Below are 27650 nucleotides of genomic sequence, written 5' to 3'. Positions count from 1 at the left end.
AAATGCCAGAGGGAGTGGTTTGAGAAGTAACAAAAGCGAGCCATTAAGTGTAGAGATTCCTGGTTGGTTGACTGATGTATCTAGTTTATGCTAATTAGATAAGCTCTGTGGAATGTATAAATACTGCTCCTGTGTACGTTGATACAGCAGGAGTAGGAGCCGTTTATTGCAGGACAGGAGCAGTATTTATACATTCCACACAGCTTATCTAATTAGCATAAACTAGATACATCAGTCAACCAACCAGGAATCTCTACACTTAATGGCTCGCTTTTGTTACTTCTCAAACCACTCCCTCTGGCATTTTGCCAGGCACCATCCAGACTTGTTTACGAACTCTAACATTCCCCTGGCTAAATGCCAGGTGTTATTTTGACTTGTTTACAGACTCTAACAAGACCCATTTCAGTAGAATTTTTAAGAAGAAAGAAAAATTAGAGTGAGTAGTTAAGTAGTGACTATCAACTTAATACTCAGATCCTCTCCAAATAGAAGGAAAATATTAACAATAGTAAAATCTTAGGGATAAAGCTCAAAGGACAAGAAAGTAAAAATAATAAATACCATTTCTTATATTTGTTTGTTTTCCTGTACACCTTATATTATTTTCCTGTGATCATGATGCCTGTGCATGACCCCATATTTACAATGAAGGGCAGCGTCTGAAAGTGGGGCAGGTTTCAGTGTCATGATACCAGATGAAATAGTGTAAGATGGGATAGAGAAAATTGATCCTGGGCTATGAAATAGAAACCTCCATTGCCACCTTAGAAGAATTTTCTACAGGTCCTATCTTTCCTTATGCACATGGAAATTATAGAGCTCCAGTTGCACATCCTCAGATCAATTAACCATAATTGAAATTTCACCTCTGCACTTGAACCCTAAAATCTAGGCTATAGTTCCCACAGTTCCAGTAATCAGTTCTCCACCTTTTTTTCCCTGCCAGAATCCTCTACAGTATCCTGCCTCTGGATTTATGCCTGTCTTCATTTAATTAAACGTTTATTCTCTTCTCAAAGTATTAGACATCCTGTCTGTAAAAGCCAATATAATGTCTAAAATATGCTAACTTGTATGCTTAACAACTAGTTCCGGAAATACTACTTTTTTTTCCTGCTTTCTGCAACATCCCAATCCATCTCTACTAACCAATCATGTTCAAACCCATAAAGAATAAACTTCTTTATCACCAGGGCTTCAACAAAAAACCTGAAGATAAAAATTACATTTGACCTTCTGCTTAAGGCAGCTCCCAATAAGATAATCATTTTTTTTTTGCTTTCATATTTTAAAAAGTTAGGAAAGACCACTTAACATACATTGCCAAAAATAGCATTTGTATCATTATCTCCCTACTAATCTATTATGGATACTCAAATTGTCTCCATTATTTGAGTTCTGTGTAGTATGTCTTTAAACTGGCCAAAATATATTTTCATGTATATTTAAAAATGACTCAGCTTCACAGTTGCCCTTGTCTGTTTCTCTTCTCTGTTGTAAATTAAATAAAAAATGCATGCAATATTGGAAGGTTTCTTCTCCTTTATGTAGGCCACTGTCTTCCTTGACCTTATTTATTTATATCCCTAAAACAGTCTTGTGCCCAGTCACGGTTTCCACTAAAAATAAAAATCCCTGACAGTCCTACTGTAAGCCAGGAACAAATACAATGGAAACACACACACAAACACACACACACACACACACACACACACCCCCAAAAAAGACCTACTTTAAAAAATTCTTGTTGATCTTGTTGTTTAGAGGTCTCTCAAATGAAATACTTCTGGTAAAGTAGCTAATTCTTTCAAAATACGGTGTTTAGAATTTATACAAGGATATACTCTTCAATTGTATTTGCTGTTTTATTCTGCTCTGCCAATTATAATAAAATATACACTTCTGGCTTACCAAAGTTATAAAGTTACATGCAATTTATATTGTTCTATATTATCAGGAAAATCAATATTGCTTTCTATATTTTACAGTTTAAAACTTTTTTAATAAACTAAAATAAATAGATACCATCTATCCATCAGAGGGATGGATACCTTGTTAAGTCAAAACTAAAAAAAAAAAAAATATTTTAGGAGATCCAGATTGCTTCACTATGTTGCAATTTTAGACTCAGAGATTTCATTGAATACTTTTTTTCTCTCTCTGGAGGAGATTCTGCATCTCAGTTCCTATTTAATCTTACTGCCTAAAACAGCTTGACCATTATCAGGTGGTAATGCAGTCTCAAGCCTTAGGTTTATAAATTATGCATTTCCTACAAAGACTCTGGAGAGCTGGGAATTTGAGACTGTAGCTGCTTAGCTTTCTCCTTTCCATGCAACTTTGCTATCCTCAAAGGCAAGAAAAATGTAAGAATATTTGTGGTTCATATAACGTATCCAGATTAAAGTTTTTATAGTAAACTGTCCACACTTGATTTTAGGACATTTTTTCCCAAAATATTCCAAAGCATCTTCCAGGTAACTGCCACATGAGCTCACTGCCTTTAGTTTCAGCAGCCTTGGCATACTCTTCAAGCATGAAAAGCCCAGGGGCACTGAAGTTCTCTTTCATTGCTGAGGCCAAATGGAAGAGAAATAAAAAGATTAAAAAGTGTCACCTATAAAAAACAACAAAAGAGAAAGTGGTTTTGACCTTTGAAGAAAATCTGGTTCATAGTTACTATTTATTTGGCCATCACTTCATTATATTCAATATTTTCTTGAATCTGCCCTCCAGATCTAATAGAATAAAGTATATTTTTGTTTTTTAAAAAGGTCAAGGACTTTTCTGGTGATCATTTTTATATTTGTTGTTGTTTTAAAACTGCGGGTATCATGACAAGACTAGTCACAAAAATATGAAATGAAGTTTTGGAAAGACTGTCTGTTATCAATATATGGAATTTTCAGAATAAAGAATAATTATGTAGTAGGTCCTAGAAAAGATCAAATTCAACAGACATATGTAATGAGACCTCAGATACCACAGGCCACAGAGTAGCTGCTGTATTCCTCTGGTAAGGATGGAATGCAAATTTCTTTTTGTAAGGAATCCCCTCTGCTTCCTACTTCAGCTCAACCAACTACAAAAAGCTTAAAGATTTCTTCCAACTCTGTCCCAGACACAAGTTTCTATATGGTTAGTAAACTTCAGTTGGACATAAGAGAAACTGACTGAAAGTAACTTTGCTAAAGAGAAAATAAAATTTAAAGGAAATCATGTTTCCAGCTCACTTCAGATATGGCCGAATGCAGAATCGATTTAAGATTAGGCCTTCCTTGCTTCTTGTCACTGCCCTGTGTCAGGTGCTGACCAAGGTGGCTCTCATTACCTCTAAACTTATGTCCTGTCAACTAATTGCACTGAAAAAAGAGCATCCCTCTTTTGAATAGTGACAAAAAAATGGTAGGGAATTATTGGGGAGTTTAGAAAGAAGGGAGGCACAAGGCTTGATAATAAATGACATTAAGTTGTGGATCTCTACCTATATCAGCTATAAATGGTCATCATTATAGTGATTCGACTTTGCACAAGTCTATTGTCTGTGTGATTAAATGTGAAGTTATTGATAGAATGGCTCAATCATGTAAACATCTTCCAATCATGTGAACACAGTGTTAGCCTCAAGTTAGAATTACAAGTACTTGAAAAATACTATAGACATAATGTTTATTAATTGATATTTAGCTGGCTATATGTATGATAGTAATGTGTTCTAAATTATATTTAATAAAATATGCTGCTAATGAAAATTTCTCCAGCATATTATTCTAAAATATTCCTTTCATAAATTCATCCTGAAGGTGAAATTCATTCTTCTAAGATGAATCTCTGTTGTTTAAAAAATATGAATAAAAGCTATTGACAGGATTAAATATCATAACACATGACAACATTTATATTCAAAGTTGCAAATTTCAAAATACCATTAATTTTTTTTGTAGAACACACACACACACACACAAACTTGGGGACTAGAAAGGACTTTAGAAATCATTCTCTGCAAACCCAAATAGGTTTGATTCAATGATTTCAACAAAGTTACAGTGAGTGTCACGAAATACAACTGTTTCCTACTGGTAGCCCCAGTTTCCCATGAAATCTACCATGAAGTTACAATGACTGACCACACATGGTTCAGACTGGGTGAATTGGTGTGTGAATGGAGAGATCTCTGAATTTGTAACCAGATATAGATATGTACTCTGGCTCTTAATCTAAATTATTTAACCCTCATTGAATATCAACCCCTCTCATTTGTAATGGAAACAATAAAAAGAAAATGGAGCAAAATAGAAACAGGAGTTAGTATGATATTTGAATAATATAATAGCTAAATATTCGTGATGTATTATAAATGTTCACATATGACAGTTATTAAGTTTTGGACTCCTAAAATTAATCTCTAAAAATAATCCATTATTATTAAATTGTTGACAAATTTAAGAAGGCTACAATGTTTCTTGGGAAACCATAGGACCAATATCTAAACAAAGATCTAAAATCTAATCTAAATTCAATTTATCAATATTTGTATCATCTGCACATATCAAAATCTCAGTTAGTCTCACATTTTCCCACCTATTAGCATTAGCATACTAATTTCACTCTCCCTACAAACTCTTAAGAGATTTTTTTCTTGTGTGTGAAAGGTCTAATGAAAAAAATATGTATGAGATGAAGCAGTAAAATTACTGTCCATATATAACTGGTTAAACAAATTGATCATAACTTCCCTAATAGTAAGCATTGTATACTAAACAAGTTCATGTGCTTGCATTTGAATAAAACAAAGGCATACTCAAAATCCATTATTTGACCTACTAGACTTTTATCAGTCCTTTAATTAGATATTATATTTAATAAAATATTTATTTATTATGTTATTTTTCCTTTGATATGTCAACTGTAGTAATAAATACCCCAGAAAACAATTAATGAAGTGTGCTTGCTCTTATAGCATACTTCATTAAAGAAACAATCTATAAACAAGGAATTACATAAATACTTTTGAAACTTAACCTATATCTGGGTCAAATGCATATTTTGTGGAGTTTGTGAGAAACACAAAGTTCAAGTATTCATATGTGAAGCAAATCATATAGTGGGAAGGGCCTGAAGCCCATATATTGTGTATGAAAATAGTCCCTGAGTTTGATAGATGGGAAAACACCTAATTTACCAACTATACTATATTTAGGATAATTCTATATTATACTCTCCCTATAGGAAATTAATAAATACTTCTTTAAAAGAGTTGCATTATCATATCATCAAAAAATACAACAGTGTTATATGTAGAATTCCTATGTAAAAATGCTATTATAAGGAGTACAGATTGACATGCCTACTGGGCAAGTACATCATACAAAAAAGCCAAGTGAGGGCTATGAACTTATGTGCTCTGATTGTGGTTCTTCAGTGATATTGACTCGGGAGTAGCAGTTTGCCCTATTTTTCAAGAGATGTTGAAACACAAGTGAGACACACATTATCTTTTCTCGATTTAATAGAACCACCACCACTTTTTCACCACATCAATTTTGTTCAGTGAGTAATGGTTTTGGAGAAATGCAACTCAGCCTATTTAAAAGGGACAAATCATGATTGACCTATGCTAATTTTGTTGATCTTGAGCTCTCTGTTGAAATTGGTTTGGAAGTCAATGTTGGACAGGCAAGCCATTATTAGCAAACAGGATACAAGCACATGTCAGCTAGGGCATAGTGGGAAAAGATTTTCTTAAAGTTTTTCTTTCCTAATAAATTGAGAAGAAAATGCTCCCTTACCTTCCTTAGTATGACATTACTTAAGATCAAGAAGCACAGCAAATCCTTTGTGAATTAAGGGAAGGATAGGGAGGAAAGATTCTGGAGCCCTGATGGTGTCATGAAGACTCTTACACAGTACAGAAATGCTAAACCACCACATTTCTTATCAGGTGATCACATACATTCTCTTATTGTACTTGAAGGAAAAAGCACTATATATTGATTTTTATGTAAAAAGTACACTCTGCTTTTCAAACAAAACTTTTAAAAAACATTGTTCAGGTCAATTAAAAGAGATCTGCAAACTACATATAGCTTACAAGGAACCATTAATATATTAAAAATAAAATATTATACAAAAGTAGTTTGAGATAAGCAACCTATTCGAGATGTAACAATGAAGTAGATGTATACCCCATCTATCATGAGCACGAAGTTATTAGTTAAATCATTTTATTAAATAATGCATTCAACATAGAATAATTTATATGAGAGAACTCCATGTAAACACACACAATATGATTCTTCTTAAGTTAATTTTGTATTTGTTCCTCATATTTGGTTATTTTTAAAATTTTTTTTTAAGATCTCTCATTTTTTTATTAAAAGAATTCTATAAATTATAAATTTTTAAAAATTTATAATATTAACTATATATGTATATATGTACATGTACATATATATTTACTACTAATCCATGTTCACTTTCAAATTATACTGTATTCTTTTGCAACAAAATATTTATAATTTTGTCTTCCTAGCTCTTTGCTATTATTTATTTCACATTGATACAAACATAAATAAAAATATTTTAAAAAGCATTTCTAATCAAATACACCAGTTATCTTATTCTGAACAAACTATTCATCATTAAATAAGTTAAAAGAAAGAAAAATAAAAGTTCTTATTTTACCTTTACTTATTCATTCTTCCGTAGTCTTCCTCCATTCCTGTGGATTTGAGGTTCTGACCCATATCATCTTTCTTTGGAGAACTTTGAATGTTCCTTTTTATGAGTTAAGCTACTTTGTGGGAGTTCTTTTTAAAGAATTATTATTAGAGCCTTACAGTTATGCACAGCTGTTAGGTTCCTCCCGACAAACTCAGACATGCATGAAATCAATTTCAACTTATGACCCCTGCTTTGTACTCCTCTTTTTCCTTCCTGTGCTTTTTCCCCTCTTCCAATTCTCCCTCCTCTACTTTACCAGACTTCCTTTCACTCATCTATTAATTTGTATTTGATTCGTTCTTTATATAATCTTATTCTTCCCTCCCCCCTTTCCTTTATTTTACTTTAGCTTCCACATGTGAAAGGAAACACTCAACCTTTGAGTTTCTGAGTTTTGCTAATTTCACTTAACATGATATTCTCCATGTCCAACCATTTACTGGCAAATGCTATAATTTCATTCCTTTATATTTCTGAGTAGAACTAACTCTTCTCTCTCTCTCTCTCTCTCTCTCTCTCTCTCTCTCTCTGCACACACACACACACACACACAAACACACATCACAATTTCTTAATCCATTCACCTATTGATTTATTGTTGCTGTAGTATGCCAATTTTGGATCTTGGGGGAAAATAATAAGGAGTGTTGCGGGTTAGCTGGGTCATATGGTGGCTTCATCCTGTTTTTTTTTTTTTTTTTTTTTTTAATCTCCATACTGCTTTCCACAGTGTTTGTGATAGTCTGCAATCCCACCAACAATGTACAACTGTACCTTTTCCCCCACAACCTTACCAGTGTTTACTGTTGTTCATATTCTTGATAATTGCGATTTAGCCTGTAGTGACATGAAAACTTATGTAGTTGTGGCTTGCATTTCCCTAATTGCTAGAGATGTTGAACATTTTTTCCTATATTTATTAGCCATCTGTGTTTCTTTTTTTTTGAAAACTTATTGTTTAGTTCTTTTGTTCATTTCTGATTGAGTTATTTTTGTTGTTAAATTTTTTGATTTTTTTCTATATTCTGAATATTAATCTCCTATCAGAGGGGAATTAGGTGGCAACGATTTTCTCTCATTCTTTGGGTTCTCTCTTCATGTTCTTCTTTCCTTTGCTATGCAGAATCTTTTGCACCCACTTATTTATTCTTGATTTTCTTTCTTGAGCTTTGGCGGTCTTGTTAAGGAAGTCTGTGCCAGCACCTATATAACATTGTGTTGATCCTATGTTTTCTACTAGCAGTCGTAAAATTTCTGTTCTAATTCTTAAGTCTCTGATCCATTTCCATCTGAGTTTTGTGCAGGGTGAGAGATACGGGTCTAATTTCAGCGTTGTACACATAGCTATCCAGTTATCCCAGAACCATTTGTTAAAAATGCTGTCTTTTCTGCAATATCTATTTTGACATCTTTGTCAAACATCTGATGGCTGTAGGCATGTGAATTTTTCTCTATGTCTTCTATTCTCTTCTATAGGTCTCCATGTCTCTGTTGATGCCAATGCCATCCTTTTTTTTATCTTTTAAACTATAGCTCTGTGGTATAATTTCAGATAAATTATGTGATGCCTCCTGCTTTACTTTTCTAGCTTAGTATTGCTTTGGTATTCTGGTTCACTTATTCTTCCAAATGAATTGAAAATTGTTTCTTTTTTCTAATTATGTAAAAAAAGTCATTGGCATTTTGATGAGGATTGCATTGGATATGTATTGTTGCTTTTGGTGGTGTGGTCATTTTTATATTAATTCTGCCTATCCAAGAACATGTGATGTCTTTCCATCTTCTAAGGCCTCCTTCAATTTCTTCCTTCAGTATTCTTTAATTTTCATTGTGAGTGAGTGAGTGTGTGTGTGTGTGTGTGTGTGTGAGTGTGAGTTCCGGGCACCTCAGGGGCTGTGGTTGTCATGGCAGGGCTCACTCCCAAGATGGTTCTCACCCCAGCTCTCCTCAGCAGGATGAGGTACAGACCTTGATTTTCAAGCACCAGCAAGTAGTAGGGTCTCTGGGTCAGTTAAGATTAGGGAGTGTTTTTCATCTCAGATTTCTTTGTACCATGACTATGTTCCCCTCCTTTTGTCTATGATGAATCTGCACTGATAGCTGCTGGGTATGCTTAGATATTTTATTTATTTTTTGTTTACTGTACTCAAATTTCAGAGTTTTAAATCTGTTTTGAGTGTCCAATATTAAATTTTAGCAATATCCCTCTTTGACCCACCTCACTGAGAAACTGTAAGCCCATTTCTTTGGTCTCATGCCATGGCGCAGCTTGGAATGCGGCTTCCTCTACATCGCCATCTTCTGAGTCCCCAAGAATTTGATCTTTAAATATTTGATCTTTAAATATTTGATCTTTAAATATTTCTTGCAAGGAATGTCTGCTGCCAATTCAGTTCATTAGTTTTGCCTGTCTGTATTTCTTTTTCAAATTTGAAGGATAATTTCAGAGGACACAGATAACTGGTTTGCTGTTTTTTTTTTTTTCTTTTAACACAAATGATCTGACTCCACTCTCTTCTTGATTTTGTGTTTTTTTGAAAAGACAGATATGATTCTTATCTGCTATCTCCTCTATAGGTAATGTAGGTTTTATTCTTCTTCTTTTGATATTTTTGCTTGTTTTATTTATTTATTTTTGAAGCTCACTAATGACATATCTAGGTGTTATTTTTCTGTTATCTGTCTTGATGAGTACTCTCTGAGCTTCCTTTGGAAATTCTGTTATTATTTCAAATATTTCTTTGGTTCCTTTTTATCGTTCTTGTGTTTCTGCAATCTTACATATTTATTTTTAAAATTTAGTTTATTGTCAGATAATTGCACACCATGAGCATGAAATAAATAGTAGTGTTAAGAGACACTGATCATTAAAACTAGACATCAAATGACAAAGATACAGCTGGGAGACATAAGCAAGGACTCAAAAACAAGATGGGAAAGATAAATGTCTAAATATGACTCTAGTACAAAAGTATAAAATATTTTCCTTTGGTAACATATGATGTAGGAAACATATGGCCACCAATATGCAATGTGCATGGGTTTTGAGGAGCTCATGATCTCAATGAAGAAGGCACATTAACTCTCACAAATCAAAGAGTAAGTGAATTTTGAACCTAGTGTTCTTCGTTATAAGCACAGTAAATTTTTTTTTAAAAGAAGGCAATGTGCACTTAGAATCATAAGAAAAATCATCATGAAGAAAATAAAATTTAAGTTTCATAGGTGAAATATTTGCCATAAATTTAACTGCCTGTAACATCTAAGAAGTAATTTAAAATATGGTAATTGTAAAACTAATGGAATTGGGCAAAGTCTCACTGAATAATAAGTTAAAGCTTTAAAAATCAGAAAATATATTATTTTTCTTTTGAGTAAAGATAGATTCTTTAAATTCATATACTTTTCAGAAGTTATTGTCTTTATCCAAAATAAAGGCCAAACTATGCCTCTGAAAACATTGTGTGAACTTCCCAATCTAATTCATCAGGAAATATGTATAATATAAACTTACAAAGAGCTTTTTGTATTGGAAATTTTGTACTGGTTGGTTTATGACATCTTTGAACTCATATAATAATATTAAGTTTAATTTCAAAACTCTAAAATTTTCTGTTTTAACTTTGATAGACTGCATTTTTTTTCTATTGGCATCTTAATATTTATCCTCACTGGTGAGTCCTATCATCTTTACATTTTCTTCCCATAATCATTATAACTAAATAAAAAAAAAGTTGTGGTGATGATTTTTCTTATGATTCTAAGTGCACATTGCCTTCTTTTTAAAAAAAAATATGTTTTGTAGAAATTTATGGCCTTCTTATACCTTGCTTCCTTTAGAAAATTATAATAAAATGTATATCAAAATATTAGACTTTTATAAAATATCGAATCACTTGTACATTACTAGGTGCACGTGTAACATGGTAGAGCAGCTATGGAGAGTAGTAGTATGGTGGTCACTCAAATGAACAGAACTACCATATGATCCAGCAGTACCACTCTTGGGTATATGCTCAAAAGAATTGAAAGCAAAGATTCCAAATACTTGGATTCAGATATTCTTAACATCATTGTTCAAAAGAGTGTAAAGGTAGAAGCAAGTCAAGCATTGATCAGTGAGTGGGTGAATGGATAAACAAAACATAGTATACACCTACAATGGAATATTATTCATCCTTATGACTCTTGAAGACACAGTGTTAAACAAAATAATTCGGTCATGAGAGAACAAACACTGAATAATTTCACTTATGTAAAATACATAGTAGAGTCAAATTCAAAGAAACAGGAGAATGGAATGCTGATTTCCAAGGAATTTGGGGTGGGGAGAATGGAAAGGTAGTGTATAAACTAAAAGTCTCTACCAGTTAACACTGATGATACATATGAATGGAAAGGTATAAAGAGTTCTGGAGAAGGATGGTGGTGGTGATTGCACAACATTAAGAATATATCTGAACAATACATTTAGAAATAGTAAAAATGGTAAATTTTGTCTTTTGTATGTTTGACTAAAATTTTTAAAAAGCAAAAAAATCCAAAACAAATCAAACACAAATACAAACATGTGCCAAGTTCCCAGACTTTGCCTCAGATAAATTATATAAAAATATTAATACATCACACTGAAACAAATTTTTAAACAACTGCAATAAATCTCATATACATCTACGACTATGGACCACTTCTTTGGTCAGTGAAGGGTTTCTATTAAAACTCTGACTTCATACGTGGAATACTTATTTAAAAATACTTATTATTGACTTTGCTTCATTAACAAGGTTTGAGGTAAAGATGTTTTCTCTCATATACAGAAGCTAGAGAGAAATAAGGTAGTAAAGCAAAATAGAGGATGTCATGAAAATAGAAAGGCGAGTAATGGAGAATAGGAAGGGGACCAAGGAGGACAGAAGAGGGATGGGAAAGGGGAGAAACTGAGGAATAAAACTGAGCAAATACACCATGTATGAATATATCACAATGAAATCCACTTTTATGTAAAACTATGATGCACAAATTAAAAATTAATAGAAGCAAAACCACTAGAGTAGATGAATGCAGTTAGGAGAGGCAGGAGAGGAGGGAAGGAAGAGTACCGGGGATTGAAATGGTGCTAATTACGTTATATACATTCATAATTATGAAAAAATGAACCCCACAACTATGTAAACAACAATACCCTAATACATAAATAAGTGATTTTTAAAATATTATTCCATACATCATTTAATAGCTTTGAAGTGAATTTGAGCAAACCCTTGCTATATAAATTTGATTCAAAATTTAGTAACTTACATAATCATCAAAAACAAATAAATATAATTTTCCTTTTGCACACCTATGTAGGCTACTGTGATATGAACCAAATAAAGTGTTATTAATTTTGATTTATTCTGATACATTAAAAATACACATCTCGGGAGAGGGATGGAGCTCAGTAGTATAGCACTTTCCTTTAGCATGTGGGATGCATTGGGTTTAAATCGGGGCACTAAAAACAACAACAGCAACTAAAACAAAACAAAGCAGATCTCTATACAATCTTTATGGTTGTATGGAGATGGTACCACTATTTGGCATAGGCCAAAACAATCTAAGACTCTGGGTTGCTATATTCTATAGACCAAGTGCAAAACAAATTAAATGTCACCAATGCAATAAAGAAGTCAGAAATGGATAAGAAGAGGAAATAAATATCTCATTTAGAAATCCTATGCAGTTCTTATGTACCAAATCTGACAGAATAATTGAGTATACAATGTTGGTTTCAAGGTTGAATATAATTTAACAGTACATCTACCTTAGAAATTCAGAGGGCTTCTATGACCCAAAGTTTGCCAACATGCAATATGACCTACATAGGACATAAATTGATATATCTTTTATCATTTGAATTGCAAGAAGGGATTTGTCCAAAATGATACAAAAATCCTAAATCAATTGATTTGGCTTGATTAAATAATGATTCAGATCAAATAATGGTTCAGAATTCACATTTTTTAAATGTTTGAAAATACTTCTTTTAGAAAATAGTGTAATCATCATTGCATCATATTACTCTGATTGAATTTCAATTTTGAGAATACCATTTTTTCCACTAGAAAAATGCCCAAAGGCCCAACGCTCTTAAACAAAGCAGCATTGTGATACCACTATGCCTCTATTGTGAAGCATGGATCAGACCTTGCTATTGTTTCAGGGTCCTGTCAATAAATACCATCTAAGAACATGGGAAACAAATAAAAAAGGAAACGCTGAGGCAAAGGAGTCAGAGTCATTGCCTATAATTTCTAATCTATATAACCTGTATCTTGAGCATGGCACTGCATTTTAAGAAGAGGAAGATAAATTGGGGGTGCATTTCCTTAGTCGCTAGTCTTTTTGATTTCGGAAATAATTACAGCCATTATACTATGAACAGCTTTGTTCACTGAAGGAAACAAAAGCTCCAGACGAAATCTCAGTGGCTTTTGCTTTGAGCCAGAGATTGATTGCAGAGGCACAAGCACATCAGGCTGTGATTGTTATATGGGGGACATTTTGCAAATGTTAGGGGAAAAAAAAAGGAAGATAATGCTCCTAAAACTGATCCTGACAGATCAAAACAATGAGTAAGTTTATGGCTAAGCATACAACTGCCCTTCCACACAGCAGGACTTTTCTTCTTACCCAACCCTCCTTTGATCCTTGAAGAAATTGCTCATCTAAATACAAAGTAAACTGCCCATGCTTCTGTCTCTCTCCTGATTTGATTTTTAGCACCTTGAGTTTAGGAATGGTCTTCTTACCTTCTTCCTCATAATGAACTTTTGTTAAATTAAATGCATACCAATGGACAAATAGAAGTCAGTTTGCCCTTCTTGGAGAGGTCCTTGTTTAGAAGTTCAGCACATAATTAAACTCCAAATGCTCACCTAAGGCACAGCTACACTTCCTGTCCCTAATTCCATATCCCAGAAATCTACAAGAGCAGGAGGCATGCATCAATAATATGAAACAGATTTGTTCTGAAATAGTTGTATCTGTTTGCATTCAGCTTCTTGATTATTAATCTATTAATTATAGTTCACACCCAGGTAGGTACAAAGAAGAGCCAGTACTTAAGTCCAAATAGATTCTCTAAACAACTGTTAGAAACTGCAAATAAGTTTTCACTGATTTCTCTGTCATACCCCCTTATTAACCCATGCAACAACAACAACAAAAAATAGAGTGAACACCATAAAGGGGGGAGGGGGAAGCTCCATAAAAGCTATTTATCCGTAAAAGCTACAGCATCTATATCCAAAGCATTTACTAAATTATTTAAAATATGTACCATGCTACCACTTCAAGCTCATGTATAAAAACTTCCCCTTCAGTTTGTTATAGTAAAGATAGAATTTGTATGCCTTATTCAAGAAGATGCATGTCCTCATTAAAACTATTTTTCAGTTGGTTCTGTTGTGTCAACTCATGATTAACCACACTAATGAAGAGAAGTAATAGCACAGAAAATTCAACGCAGAGAAATCCAAAGCAATTTATTTTTGGCATCAGTATGTTTTATTTTGCAGCAGAATTACCATCATCAAAATTACTTAAACACTTGAAACCATTATAGTTTCCCAACACCTTTACTATATTAGTGGCTAAAAAGAAAAAAAAGAAAAAAAACAAGGCAAAGTGGAAATGCGATTGATGAAAAGAATCATAACTGTGGAGAAGAGGGTAAAAAAAAGAATTGTTGGATCTGATCAGTTCGTGCTGTATGGATATGTATGGAAATATCACATCAAACCCTGTTAATATGTATGATTCCTATATGTTAATAACATAAACAATTATTAGGTCATCATTTTGTTTTAGTGTTTTATGCATGTCAGTAACATAGTAGTTGGAGAATGGGGTTCAAGGGTTCAGAGATCAGACTGTCTAAATCCAAATCCTGACTCTGCCCTTGGTAGGCATATCACCTGGGCAAGTATTTAACCTACTTGATACCTTAAGTTTCTCATCTACCTTGTAGGGTAATTCTGATTAAGTATGCTAATATGTATCAAAAACAGTAATTATAAATATTGGGTACTGTTCATAAACATTAGGTATTATCATATCATGTACATTTCTCTGTCTAATAAATACAACAATGTGACAAGTTGGTAACTAAAAGCTTCTTTGAAAATTAAAGTATATCAGTGTTATATCTGGTTTTAGTAGCCTCCTCTGTAGAAATCATATTTTAGTACATGAAAGATAAGACATAATTCAACACATTGTTACATGAAGAAAGAAAAAATCAAATCATCTTTCTTATACCTGGATGCACCAAGTATGGCAAATTTAAGTGTCAACATCTATTTTATAGATTACTACCAGTTTTCAAGGTTTATGATTGTATAATAAAAATTCATTTCCCAAGAAACTACATAAATGCATTGCCTGTCTTTTAGTACAATGGCTTGACTTATTGCAAACCCAAGTCAAAATTAATTTTTTAGCATTCTATAATGCAGATTCCTCAAATAATAACATGAGATAATAATAATGAAATAGCATGAATTATATAAGAAACTAATTTTAAAATGGGGATTGAATGTGCACAACTGTTTCCAACTTCAAAATAATGTCAATTCGATGACAATCTCTATCTAGGTCCATGCAGGTTGCTTCTCATTCATATCTGCTGGATTTAGAACATTCATCCCAAATATTAAGTCAAAAATTTGTAGGCATGGCAAAAACACTAAGCTCCTGTTAATAATGCATTATGAATAAATCATTTAATCACTTACCTACATATTCTTAACAGATATCTAATTATATTTTGCAGTGGTTTGGATGTTAAATATCCTCTAGAGTTTCATGGATTAAAGGTTTAGTCCCTAGCTACTGGGAGGTGTAGAACCTTTAGCATGTGGAACTATTGGGAAGTCCTTAGGTCAATGAGGGTGTGCTCTGGAAGGAGATTGTAAAACCCTGGTTTCCTTTCTCTTCTTTTTGTTTCCTATCTCCTGATGTTAGCAGTTTACTCCAATATGTATTTATGCCTTGATGTACTGCTCTCACCAGATGCCCAGGGAAAGAGCCCACTCAATGTTGAACTGGAACCATGAGCCAAAATAAACCTTGTCCCTTTATAATCTAATCATCTCAGGCATGTCATTATAGTAACATATAACTGATTAATACCTATGTGGTACTATTTCATAGAGTATTAGCTTTGCAAGAATATGATAGCCAGTGTAAAGCAGAATTGTTTTTGTTGTTTAAACTTTAAAGGGAAAATGTCTGAGATCTTGTATCATAAGAGTCTAGTAAACAAATCGCTTTATTTACTTATTTAATTATAATTCATTGAATATGATGTTTCCATTCTCATTGCACATATAGAAGCACTTCCATTACCATCCATTTGTCCTGTTTTTCCTTATTAAGGTGAGTTAGCCAGAACTGCAAGCTCTGTTTACAGGAATGGACAGATCTTAATTTAATATAAAGCTCTTCCTTTGGGGTCTTGCTAAGATCTCAGTCGTATCTAATTACCAGTGCTCTCTGTTTTAGATGATATTTTGCATTAACAGAAAAGAGAAAGAAAAGCCACTTTTTTTGAAATTTTGTACAAATGAATTTATTGCACCGTGCAGGCACTTGGAAACAAGATGAAGTGACTTATGTCAAGTAGTAAAAATGGACGTGGTAAAGTTCAAAAACTCCAATCAGTAATCTAACTCGTGCATGTAAAAATAAAAGATATCCTGACATAATCGTGATATGTGATTAGCTTATTTCTAACTATAATATACTGAAGTAAACATAATTGATGCATATTTTTTTCATTTATGTAAGTTTTCTTATTTAATATCTTAAAGTCTAGCCAGCCAATAAATATCATTTTGAAACTATAGTGATTATGAATAAAGATTTTATCTTAAATAATTAAATTCTTACCCTGATCGAAGGGTTTTCCTGGACTCCAAGTGCGGAAATAATCATCCTAAGGAGGAAAACAATGTGAATTGAGTGTACATGAGTAATTAAAATGTAAGTATTTATATAAAATCTAAAAATAAAATAGAAAACAGAAGCTGTATACAAACCTCTACTTCCTGTAATGGCAAGCAGCAAATTATAAAAAGAAATAAAATAAAAATAAAAAAAGGAACAAGAGAAAAAGAAGAGTTATCAAAAAGGAACACATCGTTTACAAATTACAGAAAAGTTTCTCACTAAATGTGCTCATTTTAATTGCAAGTCAATGACTACTATAACATTTAAACTATTTTTTTTTGGTTGTCACTTCTAAATATTATAATGCACTAATTTCAATTGCAATTCAATGTGTAATATAACATGCAGATAATTATTGTAAGCTAATAAACTATAAAGTATCTTACCAGTTTCCAATTATACAACTTCATTTCCCACTAGTACAATAGTAAATGGAACCATTAATATAGCAAGGGAAATATCAAGTGATTTTTGCAGTAGCCCACAGAGTATAAATACTTTCTGCAAATCATTCACATGTTAATTGAATATCTAAGGAGTTCATCAAAATGCAATTGGGAAATTGAAAAAAAATGCACACCTAATTAAATCCTGGCTAATGTTTAAATCTTTAATATGGAAAAGAACCGAAGCAATATATTTACTGTACACTTAGTAAAAATAACTGTGCCACACAAAACTAGGGCAATGTACACTAAAAAGGGCAAAACACCAAAGCCAAATGGACTAAACCTATCTTACTTCTTGTCTTCATTACTCTAAAAGCCTTAAGAAAAATAACAGTGCTTCATTCGTACTATTTTTCATTGTAGATTTAAAAATTCATAGTTTAAATTAATATACTGTTTTCACTCATCTGGAATAAAAAGGTGGATCATATCCTGGTGAGGTTAAAAAACTTCCTAGCTTCATACTCTTGGACTCATTCAAGCCATTTTAGCTGAAAAACTACAGAACTTGGTGAATCTAAAAAGGCCAAGCAAATTCTTTGACTCTTTCTCCTGTCCTATTTTTTAATGTTCTCCAGTTTATAATAGAAAGAAAGCACAGATTTTAGTCATTGAAATAAACACCATTCTCTACTTTAAAAAAAAATTAAAGTGTGTTTCCGAACATTTTTTATTACTGTGAATAACTGTTCCCTACTACCTTCTGTATTCCACCCACCTACGTTAAATGAAAGAAAAAAAGAAAAGTAAGTCAGAAGAAATAGCATAAAAACATCTTTGTAGTCTCGTATTTAAGTTAAGATATGGGTTATAATAAGAGTAGGGCAAATGACGGCAATCTAAAACAATATATTTTTCACTAAAGTATCCAAGATTAGATTAAGGGAAGATAATGCCATTGGATAATTAAATAAACATTGATTGTTTAATCTCTTTTAAAAATCTCTATCTAAAAACAATTATAACATGATAGAATTCTTGGAAAACTAAGCTTACAAATTAAATTACTCCACTAAGAGTTCCAGAGCTTAATCTGAGGACCATAACACACTCATGGAATATCGTTTTTTGTTTTGAATTCCATCTTACTGTTTGGAATGACAATTAACATTCATTCCAGCAGGGAGAGGGCTTAGACATCTTTGTCTTTCCTGAAGCCAAACAGAAGCTAGACACAAGCACATGAGTAACAGACCTGAAGATAGGTCAACTCCACCTGAAGTCTTGCTGAATCACTTACGAGCAGCATCACTTTAGGAAAAGTGATGATATAGACTTCAAGCCCTCGTGACTGAAGGGGAAAAAATAATTCCTACTTGAGTGGGGTGCTCTGGGGAATAGTCATAAAATATGTAAAATACCAGCATAATATCTGGCATAGAGGAGTTGTTCACACTTAGTAGATGCTTTGAAGAGCACAGTTCATCTTTGTTAGGGTCTCTGGGCAGAACCATTGAACACAACTATCATAACTGCCGACAAAATCCTGTAGGTTTTCCACTTTGTAAAAACATCCATACATTCCTCTAATGTGAAAGTGCATTTTAAAAGAATGTGATGGTAAAATTTAACCTCAATCACATTTAATTAACTTCCTTCAGAATAACACTATCACATTTGTTTAATATGGGACCACAGTCATACAAAAATCTATAATCAAATGAGAAACAGGAGCCTGATTCTTTTAGTTTTGTCAAGGGCAACATTGAAGCCTGACCATTATATGCAAAAGCAAAGTAGTTAGTCTACTAGGTTATTTTTTGGACATATTCTTTGTGTTCTCACTTCATAGACTTTTTTTTAAATGGTTTCACTTCATTAAATCTTAGGATTTTTGCCAGAGTGAGAAATAAAAGAATTTTTTACATAAGTGTTCATTCAGGCATAATTTCTTTTGTTTCAAAAAGTTTTGTATGAAAATTGGTTGTTCACAGGCTTCAATTTAGATACCAAATAACCAGTTAGAGATTTAGAAAACAACTGAAAGAAATGACCCCAACTGGAGAAATTTAGGTTTTCAACAACTACAATCCAGCCTAAGTGACTTGACAGTCACAGCTGGATTCTTGTTGTTCATATTTAAAATCTTATACTAGTGAACTACGGAGACTATAGAATTTAATATATTTACTATTATATTATACTTTTGCTGATTTCTTTTGCTTGAGGAAACAATGATTGTTAATTTTTCACAAAACATAGTTGGCCTAAGCACATTTGATATGTATACTATTTAAACTGTTTTTCTTTGTATGTTTAGTGATATGTCTTTTTTCTAGTTTTAAATAAAATATATATTTAATGTATTGCACATTTTCTCAACTTTGACATTACTGGTATTTCACACCAAAAATTCCTTGTTTTGATGGGGACAAGGAGACTGTCCTATTTATTATAGGCTGTTTATCAGTATCCTAATCATCTACTCATGAAATACCAGTAGGGATTCTCCCCCTAAGTTGTAACAAACAGAAATTTCAGCAGATATTCCCAAATGTCTTCTAGGGGGAAAATATCACTCATTTGAGGACCACTAGTGTAAAGTTATTTAAAAATACAGAAAAAAAACAATTAATCAAGAGATCCTACAACAGAGGACTGTTACCACTAACAAATGTTTTATAGTATTGAGATCATGTTATCTATTCAATTTCATATCCTTTTTTTATCATTTTGCATTGATATGACTATTTTTTTTTCAAAATATTCAATAGTTACATATAACATGGTGTGGGAGTTACTATCATTTATTTGTGACCTCATGTGTCATAAATAAGATTTAGAGAACAATTGAAAGAAATGCCCCCAACTGTAAAAATTTAGGTTTTAGATAGTTATATCCCAGCCTGAGTGATGTGACAGTCCCAGCTGGATTCTTGTAATTCATTTTTAAAATCTTACACTAGTGAACTATGGAGACTATAGAATTTAATATTCTATATTTAATAATAGATATATATTATTCTATATTTAATATCTGAGGCCTTTGTATTATTTATAATATTTTGCTATTATGAATACAATAAATAAACATTTTATTACATTTTTGTTTTCTTATCAATAGAAAATAAAGTATTTGAGAAAGTGACCAGAAGGAGTAAACAGTATACTCATATGAGAAGAATTAGTTTCCTATTATAGTAACTGGTTATAACTAAGTGAAAAGGGTAAAAATGAGAGGTTTCTACTCAATAATCAATTATTTGGTTCATTTGTATCCACATTAATACTTCCATACTGAGATAAGCTGTCTTATTGTCTAAAGGAATTATGGAGATTGGCATGAAACTAGGTCAGGATTGTTAGGCATCCGCACGGATTTTGATACATGATCAATTGGGAACAGGAGAATCTTGATACCCAAGAGCGCCATTAACGTCTAGAGATGCGAATAAAAATGTAACAATTATGCATCATGTTAACTGTTTTTTATTATGTCATTCAAGCTGCTCCAGTGGCTATGAAGAGCTGTAGGGGGAATAAAATTTTACTGAAGTAAATATTTGATTAGAAATTGCTAAGAAAGCATCAGACGTAAACAGAGACACTATTGGAGTCTACTGGACACAATGTTGTCTTAGATTTTCATAACCACTTACAGTTTGTATTAAGAAACTTCTATAAAGTATGTTTAAGCTGTAGAATGATTACTACATAATCACAAAATGAAACAAAAGATAATATTTTTGAAATAACACTTTGAAAATAAAATGTGTCAAATTGATGATTATCCAATAGTAGCTATTTTTGATACAGCATATACATATTGCAAACAAACCTGTTAATGTGGTTCTAGGTGGAGCATATAATTTCCTCATGTGTGGGTATGTATGTGTGTATGTGTATGTATATATCACAAATATACACATTTATTTACATATATTAAATGTATAGATGTTAATACATAAATAAATCTAGGAACTAAATAAACAGGTTGATTACAGAGATTCATTTCACTATATATAACATTTAAATACTATTGAAATAACATTTTATGATTCATATGAGGCATCCCACAGAGTAGATAAATTTTAACAAATGTAGCTTTGCAAAAGAATTATGTAACAAAAGATTGATAATATTTAAAGATTCTTAAAATACCTTATGTAGGATTCTAGAAACCTAAAAAACTTAGTCTGAAAGACAAAGTAAAGAAATATATTCAGCTATTATACTACCAACTATGTATACTGACACTTTATTATTGTAATGAGCATATTCGCAATAAATTCTCCCATAATATAATGACATCAGCTACATACTACACTGAAAAATAATGTAGTTTCTTATAAACATTGTCATAGTATTTCTTCTAATTTATAGAATCCCACTAATACTGTATTGTTTATTCAGAAGTATTGAGTGATACTTTATATCAAAACTTTTGAATTATATTTCAGGAAACATGCGCTACTTTTTTTTCCTTTTTGCAAAAATGGATACCTTCAAAAGCAAGGATTTTTTTTAATCAGTGATCTCATTAATAGAAAAATTAACTCCAATTGCAAATGAGTTAGCAAGAAGAAAAGTAAAAATTTACAAAAATGAGAGAATGAATAATCAAGGAGATTTGCAGGTGAATTATCTCCATAAAATTTTCAAATTATAGCTTAACCATTTCAATTAATGCATCAGAATGATAAAAATTATAAACAAAAAAAAGACTATAAGATATCAGGGACAAGAGGGAGGTTTGGGGAGTTGAGAAGTCTAGGTTTGAACCCTATATAATCTGATATTTCAACTCTCACAGTTAAGTTTTCTTTACTGAAAATTGAAATGAACTATAACATTCTTTAGGTGTATAAACATTAAATTAGATAATGGATGTCAGGTATCAGTATAGTTTCTAGCTAATTATAAACATTCTAGTAATTTTCACTAATAATTACATTAGAATTGAACATTTTTATTAAACTGATATTATATGAAAATGGAATTTTTAATAAAATATTTGGTGTTTGGAGGAAGATTATTACATATAGACTAAGTTGTAGGAAAACAGCTTTTGGTACTCTCAATGTGACCTTCACCCCCAATTTGTGAAGTCAAGTGTACATAAAGTATCACCTTCTTTGTCTTTCAAAGTCATATCAAATTCTGAGAAATCATTCAGCAACTTGAGTCTGAATATGAATATCAGTCTGTGCTATGCTCATAATTCTCTAGGATTGTCCTCCTCATTCAGGGACTCAGTTTATATTGGACTTTTCATTTGTCCTCTACTCCTATTGAGTACCCTGAATCCAATCCTCTTACCTGTCAAATTTCCCAAGCTTGACCCAATGGACTCTATTTGGTTAAGTCTTACTTCTGAACAATCACTACCACTGCCCAATTCCTTTCTCCACTAGCCCAGAAAAGACAAAATGGGTCCTGGTTTCTAATTCTCCTCATATAGGACATAGTAAACCAGGCAGAGTGTTTCTAGCCTTTAGTCCTCTTCAGGCAGGGAAAGACCGGGCCAGAGGTTTCACAGTAAAAGATCCTGTTTTTTTTCCAAGAAGCAGAATATGGATATTTGGGGAAAATTCTAAGGACAGAAAACTCCTTGATTTTTAAAGTTTCTACAACCAGTATAGTTTTTATTCAAATTTCCAGAATCAAAGAAAAATATAAACAATCTATTATTCTACTTATTGACAAATATTTTTTAATCTTCTCATATGTATCTCATATGTATGCAGAAATAAATATATGATGATTGTGTGCATCTGTGCTGAGTGGGTGGGTGAAGCTTCCCTGGAATTTCTGTATTTTGTGATTATAATTGCCCAAACACTTTTGTACAGAACTTTAGATTTTCCATATGAAAACTACTGTGCTATAATTCAACAGCTCAGCTATATCATGAGGCACTCACTACTAGTTTTTAAGCTACAAAATAGCAGTGGAAATCTGTTTTGTTCTTGATAGGTGTTATATATTATGACAGCCTCATTTACACATGTCACCCTATTGTGGGAAAAAATGGCTACCATAATAGTTTATCCAATAAATTTCACAAAAGACGAAACTCTTCTGTGTAGAAATACTTAACACATGACTTGATCAGAAGATTGAGTAAGTAAAGCTTTATCTGAGTGTAAAGGAATTATCTTTATGAGACAAATTATCTGTTTCAGGCCCCCAAGGGTCACATTTACTTCCCAGTTAGCGCTCACTTTTTTTCCATGTGGTGTCCTAGAATCCAAAAGAACACATTTATAACGCTTTTGTGAACATTTTATTTTTAGATTATATTTTATGCCCCCTGACTCACCACAGACTAAACACATAAATAAAATAAATTTGTGTGGAAAGGATAGTGCCATTGGGACAATTCCTCAATTGTCTCTGAAAATCTATGTAAACTGAGGTAATAATCCCTCTGAATATATGGAGACTATAGACTGGTGGTTCTTATACTGATACGCAAAACCTGTGATCCTTTTACATGAGAGAGAGACAAAAAAAAGAAACTTTGCCTTGATAGATAAAATACTGACATTTGGATATTGGGAATCTTCATCATATCTATAAGGACACTTGTATGTATAAAGGAACAGAAGAACAGTGACTTGAAGTTATTGCTCACTATTCTATACAGAAACTGTTCTAAGCACTTTGTTCCTAGTATCTGTAAGAGGGAAATGATTCTAATATCATGCCCATTCTACAGATTAAAAGTGAAACAAAGAGACATTAAAAAATTTGCAAAAATACATAACTTGTTATAAGTAGAGGTGGGATTTAAACCCCAGAAACATAGTCCAGAATCCATATGCTTAACCTTTCCGTTACATCACACAAGTCATAAACTATAGCCAGTGGGACAGGCCTGTCATTTTATCGGAACAGTCACACCCATTCTTTCACAGACTGGCTAATCTACATGTGGCACTTACCACAGCAGAAACCTGCAAAACTTGAAATACTTTGTTCTTTTACTAACAAGACCTTGTTCTAAACCATTCTACCCCCATTAAAAAAGGCTTATTACAGGCAAGCAAATATTACTTAATATAAACCTTCTCTATTTTCACAGAGGAAAACAATATTATGAGGTGATGTTTAATGTTCTGAATCTATATGATTCAATACTCAAATCTTAGGACCTATACATTTTCCAAGTATTTAATTTCCCTTTTTTTACCATCAGTATATCATCTAGTATTGGACGTAACACAGACATGAATTGAGCATATTTTCAGGACAAGAAATTTGTCATATATATATATATATATCAATCATATGGAACGAAAGAATTTGATTCTACAGATCTTTGTTATACATTATACAAAAATGAGGTATGTGTTGCAAATGTGTATTCTGCAATTTCATGATCCTCAATTTAAAATGAGAATCAAAGGTGAAGTTGAAGTAAAGTGCCTCTTAACTCTAGAAAATTATCTGTAATCCCAGAATACTTCTCTGATTAGTAAATGTACATAACTAATGTATATAACTGCTAAGTTTTGAATCTCTTCTTAATATTAAATAGATCAATATAAGAATGCTAATTGTATAAAATGTAAGTAAAAGTAAATGTATAAATATACAAATATTTAATGCATGACAACTGCTATGGCTAGATAGGAGTTTTCTCCTCAAAGCTCCTGTGTTAATGCCAGAATGTTCAGAGGCAAATCAGTCCATCCTAGATGGACTTGGTTGTAACTGTAGATAGTTAGGGCCCAGCTGGAGGAGGTGGGTCCCCAGGGGTGTGATCTGGAAGGATGCATCTTTCCTGCATCCCTCCTTCTCTATGTTTCCTTGATGTCATAAAGGGAGCAGCTTTCCTCCAATGGGCTTTTGACACATGATAAGCTGTCTCGCCTTGGGCCCAGAGCAATGGAGTTGGGCATCTATGGACTGAGTCTTCTGAAACAATGAGTTCCAAATAAACTTTGCATCCTTCAAGTTGTTCTTGTTTGCTATTTTGGTCACAGCAACCAAAATCAGATTAAAACAAAAACTGGTATTTAGAAAAGGGGTTGGTACTGTGACTCAGCGGACCATGGGTTCAGAAGAATTTGGAGCAGTTTTATAGGAGGAATTTTGAAAAGTTGAGAGATACAAGCTATAAAAGCTTTAGAATGCTGTAAGAGGAGCTTAATGGGCAATTCTAGTGGGAGCTCAGAAAACCACAATGCTAGTAAGAATATGGTCTGCATTCATGAGATTTCAAAGGGAAATGAGAATTGGACTAGAGACCACTCATATTATATTCCAGCAAAGAACTTGTCTACATGTTCTTTGTGTAAAGCAGAACTTAAAAGTAATGGAGTAATTAATCTGGAAGAAGAAATTTCAAGGCAGCATAGCATCCAGATAGTGGCATGGATTTTGCTGGCAGATTTTAACCAAGTTTACTGTGAGAATTTGGAGCAGAAAGCAGAGGTAAATTTTTTAAAAACTTGCAATTTATCCAGAAATGAGCATGTAAAGCTAAGGCCAAGGAAAGTAAACTTGTTAAAGAGATTACAACCCCTAAAGAGTTGCTAAGTACTTTTCACAGAGACACTACCAAAGATGCCTAGAGGCTCTCAGAAATTCGTAAGACCATAACTACTTCACCTGCCAGGGTACAGTAGAAAAAATTTCTTTGAGAAGATACTATGGGGGCACCATACTTGCAAAGGTCAATCTAGGAAGTTTTTCTACCACGTTAAGCCACATAGGCAATCAGAGGCCACTGGAGCCATAATTCTAAGGTGCTTAGGTATAGCACAAGTTGGTAACAAATTTGGTATCATTGATGTGGTTCTGGTTGTGTCATAATGCAGGATGCCAGAGTTAGGAGTTCATGAAAAACATGCAAATTATAGTAGTGCCAAAGTCCCCAAGGGCTTCTCCCAACAGCTTGATGATACATGAATCTGTGAGGGTGAAGTCAAAATTGGAAAGGAGACCCCAGGAATTAAGAAATGCCAGGTACATTAACTTTTTGTGAGAAAAAAAAATGCTAGCTGTGGAGAGAACTAGGTTCAATAAAGCTCATGTGTGCCACAACCAGCAAGACCAAAGGGGCAGGGAAGGCCAAAGGATCAGGGATGCCCAAGCCCTTTGGAAATGACATCTCACAGCCACTAATCCTAGAAGCTATATAGAGAGTTACCAAATCTGTGGTCTTGCATTGGCCGCATCCCTTCTTCATATGCTCCTATTCCTCCATTTTTGAATGGGAATGTTTTCTGTCTGGAAGTATATATTAAATATATATAACTTTCTTTTGATTTTTACAGGAGCTCATAGTCAAAAGTTTGCCTTGAGTCTCAGAAGAGACTTTGGACTTGGGCATGATAGATCTGTTAGGACTATGGGACTTTTGTAACTTGGCAGTGTGAGATGGACTTGAACTTTGAGGGGGCCAGCAGTGAAATGCTATGGTTTGGGTATGTGTTGTCTTTCAAAACTCCTATTGATGCAAGAATATTTAAAGGTAAAATGATCAGATTATGAGAATTGTAATTAATTTAGTCCATCCTAGTTTGAATGGACCGACTGAGTGGTAACTATAGGCAGGTGGGGCATGATTGGAGAAGTTGGGTAACCAGGGTTGTGTTCTAGAAAGGTGTATCTTTCCCAAAGCCTCTACCTCCCTATCTCTGCTTCCTTGCTTGCTTCCATGAGGGGAATAGATTTTCTCCCCTGGACCTTTACCCCATTTTGTGCTGCCTTACATTGTACTCAAAGCAATGGATATGGCCACATACATACTGAGACCTCTAAAGCCATGAGCTTTACCAAATAAACTTTATCTCTTCTAAGTTGTTCTTGTTGGATATTTTGGTCACAGTGACACAAAAACTGAGTAAACCAATTAGCCCCTATATTTAATGAATATGAAGTGCTATTCAAAATATGAACTAAATAGTAAATAAAATATAGAAAAATTGTCATCATAAATGAAAGCAAAATAATATTTATTTTTTGTTTTAGAATGTGAGATCATAATAAATAAAATACATTAGTTATTTCATTACTGAGTCAAGAATGTATTCTACGGCTTCGTTTTTTCCCTCTAGCAGCAAAAATAAACTCTTTAAGCTTCTATACTGGGTGGGTAGTGAGTAAGATATATTTACAGGAGAGCTCTTATTATTTCCCTTTCAGAACTTTATTGTGGTTAATGCCTGTGAATACATTTTTGAGCATATCTATTTTTAGATACAAACTGAAGTTGTTTTGTTCATACTGAGTTTGATTTTTATTTGTAAGACAAATTTTTATCAATTTCACTGCTGCTATTATTTGACTTCTACATGTATGTATAAATTAAGATTCTAATACACAGTTGCTATTGTCTGAAATAATCAGACAATAAAGTAAATGCTACAGTGATTGATAACTTTTAATGAATGTATACTAAGAGAAGGATATATTAAAAAAAGGATAATATGAAAGATAGTTCATTTCGATATAAAATCTTTAAACTAAAGAATGATTTATTCTGATTCTAGAACTTTGCTTTGGGACTATTGTATTTTCTTCCTCTTC

General features: G+C 32.8%; 1 protein-coding gene across 4 annotated transcripts in view; it reads right to left on the bottom strand.

The window, feature by feature from the left end:
- Spock3 (SPARC (osteonectin), cwcv and kazal like domains proteoglycan 3) overlaps positions 1-27650 on the bottom strand; it is a 422602-nt gene that overhangs the window by 248380 nt on the left and 146572 nt on the right. For 2 of the 4 annotated variants that reach the window (XM_015486234.2, XM_015486233.2), the window contains exons 3-4: positions 16809-16817; positions 16660-16705 (exon numbers count right to left, since the gene is read on the bottom strand). In XM_015486234.2, coding sequence (XP_015341720.1) covers positions 16660-16705; positions 16809-16817 — 55 coding nt within the window. The remainder of the gene's footprint in view (positions 1-16659; positions 16706-16808; positions 16818-27650) is intronic. The other 2 variants (XM_015486236.2, XM_015486235.2) reach the window with 1 other exon arrangement.

The sequence above is a fragment of the Marmota marmota genome, unplaced genomic scaffold (assembly GCF_001458135.2).
Source record: "Marmota marmota marmota unplaced genomic scaffold, marMar, whole genome shotgun sequence".
Classification (NCBI taxonomy): Eukaryota; Metazoa; Chordata; class Mammalia; order Rodentia; family Sciuridae; genus Marmota; species Marmota marmota.
Note: the sequence above shows the minus strand (reverse complement) of the source record. Positions and strands in the feature narration are given on the sequence as shown.